The 2840-nt window shown below is 41.8% G+C and overlaps 1 protein-coding gene across 2 annotated transcripts; it reads left to right on the top strand.

Moving 5' to 3' along the window:
* The first annotated feature begins 309 nt into the window (after window positions 1-309).
* LOC139832178 (uncharacterized) lies at window positions 310-2101 on the top strand. Of its 2 annotated transcripts, none has more exons than XM_071821822.1 (4): window positions 310-708; window positions 821-1008; window positions 1082-1243; window positions 1548-2101. In XM_071821822.1, the coding sequence occupies exons 1-4, from the start codon at window positions 654-656 to the stop codon at window positions 1935-1937; spliced, it is 795 nt and encodes a 264-aa protein (XP_071677923.1). In that variant the 5' UTR covers window positions 310-653; the 3' UTR covers window positions 1938-2101. The 2 variants fall into 2 exon arrangements, with proteins under 2 accessions (XP_071677923.1, XP_071677922.1); XM_071821821.1 differs by having other exon boundaries at window positions 1079-1243.
* The last annotated feature ends 739 nt before the right edge of the window (window positions 2102-2840 follow it).

Below are 2840 nucleotides of genomic sequence, written 5' to 3'. Positions count from 1 at the left end.
TTGTAGATACATCCATTTTTAGTGGCAGTTAATATGGACCGGAGGAAGTACTAATAATATGAGGCATGTTTTTGAGCTGGCCCTGTTTAGTAGAGTTTACATTTGAGAGTTACATCTTTCTACCACCATTATTTTTGATTTAGCTTGTCTTTTGTGCCCACCATTTTATCGAGCAGGGTTAATGCAAGATCCATAGCAAACTAGCTTCTCATGACATTTTTTTGGCGGAGTGCATCTTCTCATGGCGAGCTAGCGACTTTGCCACTAGAGTTTTTTTTGTTGAACTAGTACATTTATTGGATTTTCCCATTTTATTTGTGCACAAGCTATGAGCCGCCCGCAATTCAGCACCATATATTGGCGGGATTTTCTAGTTCAATTGTTTTGTACTAGGATATTAGCAGGATGCTATCTTCTAGGGCTTTCATTTCCCCTATATCCAGCCCCACCCACGGACAAGCAAGGGCCTCTCTCCCTACCTCGCACCTAGTCCGTCTCGCTCCCTCTCAGTCCTCCATCCGTAGCCGACATCCACCGCGCCGGAGCCAGCTCAGCGACGCCGTCAACCACACTCCGTCCGCTTCGTCGGATCTGCTTCCCCAACTCACTGGTTCATCTTACCGGCTGGCGAGATCGGTACACAAAGCGCCACCATGATCCACCGAACCAAAACGAACGGCCAACGCGCCACCTCCCCAGTCGACCAAGGTTGAACACTTTGTCCGGCAGCTTTTGTTATGTATTCGATTTCCGAGACTAGTTTATTGCTTGCTTCCACTGCTTGTTATTAGCATCTATTTTTTTTTGTAATGCCTGCTAGATATTCCCCTCGAGAATGCCTACGAAGAATCTCGGAGGCAAAATATCTTGCAGAATAAGATAATTGCAGCCAAGCTCGGCATACTGTGGAATGGGACAAAATCACCGCACCCCAAGTCGTTGCCGAGATTTTTCACCCGTGTGATGTGCCGCCAAAAGGACGATTCCGTGGGGCAGCTGCTGAAGAAGGTATTTAGCCGCACTGCTCAAATTTCATATGTGTTGTTTGCTGATTGATTTGATGAACTTTGATTTGCAGCAGCTAGCCACTGCTCATGTTCCTAACAAAGACAGTGAGCGCGCCAGTGATGCAGACATTGGTAGAAAGGAGACGGGATTTGGTCCTATTGTTCTAGCAAGCAATCATTTGAGGGGCCGCCTAGGATCAGCACATCTGGATCCTCCTGAGCTCAACATTAAGGAGGTAATTTTATAATAGTGTTTTAAACATGACATAATCTAATGTACTGAAAGAGATCAAACTATCAACTGGAGTGGAGTGGTATAGATGGTAAAGATATAGATATAGATTTCAGATTTCCTAATTTTTTCTTGAAAATAGGGTCGCCCCGGCCTCTGCATCCAAATGATGCACCCACCCTTTTATTGCAATGTTTTAGACTCCATTTAAGGTTTAGAAACTCATGGGTTGCTCAAAGTGGTGACATGAATCAACCAACATATTTCCTTTTAATCTGATGATTGATTTTATGCATGGCAAATCGCAGAAGCAAGTGACTGCTCATGTCCCTGCCAAGCAGCATTGTAGCACAGATGTCCAGAGTTCCAGTGATGCAAACGTTTGTAGGAACAAAACAGAAGGATGTGGCAATGGGGAAGCTAAGATTAGGCGTCTTCAAAAGGACTTGGATGTGGCCACTTGGCGGAACAAAGAAATGAACCGAGGATGGAATTCTACAATTCAAGATGGCCTACATGCTGTTGCTGATCTGCAGAAGCTAGTGGCTGGCAACTTGGTTACCGCTTTGGCTGATGCAGATGTCCATGAGATCAACTGGACGATCTTGGAACAGGTGAAAGCACGAGCAGAAACTCTGCACTCATCTTTGCAGGTAGATGATTTTCAAAGGGTGATGCAAGAGCCGCTATATGAATAGATTGTTGTTTTCAGTTGATGATGTCCCTGGTTCTTTTGTTTACTTATGTGCTGGTAGTACTTAGGGGAACTAGCTTGTACAAGTAATTTTTTTCCGATAAAGTTGTACAAGTAAATGGCACATGCTTCGCATGTTTGACCAATTAAGTTAAAAAGCTTCACAAAATCCTGCGTTGAAGTTGTTTCACTAAAAAAAAGAGCTCTCACGTGCAAGGCACGTGTAATTTACTAGTATATACTAGTACTAGTAGAGATGGTACACCTAGACATTAGAGATTTGTTTGTTTTAAAGATATTTTTAATTGTGTACAAGATGGAAAATATAACTTTAGGGCATCCACAATGTTGCTATTGCCAAATCTGATACGATGGTGAATTTGGCTTTGGTGTGAAATATAGCAATAGCTCCACAATGTAGTGGTTCCAAATATTTATAACGTGGGACCCGCCATCAAGCTAAAACAACACATAAAGCTAATATGGAACTACTCTCACAATGTAGGGAACTAGTTCCAAATGCCAAAAGTGAAATTTGGCATCGGAGCACCTACTTGCTCCGGTTCCTTGTTTTTCTGGTTTTGGAACTACCTCTACAATGTATGGAACTAGTTCCAAAAGCCAAAAATCAAATATGGAACCACTTTTGGCTACACGTTGTGAATGCTCTTAGCAAATTCCTAGTATTTTTCATGGTCGATGTAAAAAAAAAGTATTTTTCATGGTTGATGTAAAAAAAACAAGCTTTTTTCATGGTCGATGTAAAAAAAGAGAGAAAACATGTCTCATAAAAAGCCTTATGGTTAGCACATTTTTTTTACGGAGTAACTCTTTTTTACATAGCCCAAATTACTATTCGATTTTCCATTGAAATATTTTATGTGTATAAAGCAAGCGAAGAAGTACA

The sequence above is a fragment of the Lolium perenne genome, chromosome 6 (genome assembly GCF_019359855.2).
Source record: "Lolium perenne isolate Kyuss_39 chromosome 6, Kyuss_2.0, whole genome shotgun sequence".
Taxonomy (NCBI): Eukaryota; Viridiplantae; Streptophyta; class Magnoliopsida; order Poales; family Poaceae; genus Lolium; species Lolium perenne.
The sequence above is the reverse complement of the archived record's forward strand: the minus strand, read 5'-3'. Positions and strand labels throughout refer to the sequence as shown.

What these genes read in the sequence shown, in the direction of transcription:
- LOC139832178 (XM_071821821.1), top strand. Translation starts at nt 654, where the DNA reads ATGATCCACCGAACCAAAACGAACGGCCAACGCGCCACCTCCCCAGTC. An exon ending in CACCTCCCCAGTCGACCAAG is followed by an intron (nt 709 to 820) that starts GTTGAACACTTT and finishes AATGCCTGCTAG; the next exon opens with ATATTCCCCTCGAGAATGCC. An exon ending in TGGGGCAGCTGCTGAAGAAG is followed by an intron (nt 1,009 to 1,078) that starts GTATTTAGCCGC and finishes TTTGATTTGCAG; the next exon opens with CAGCTAGCCACTGCTCATGT.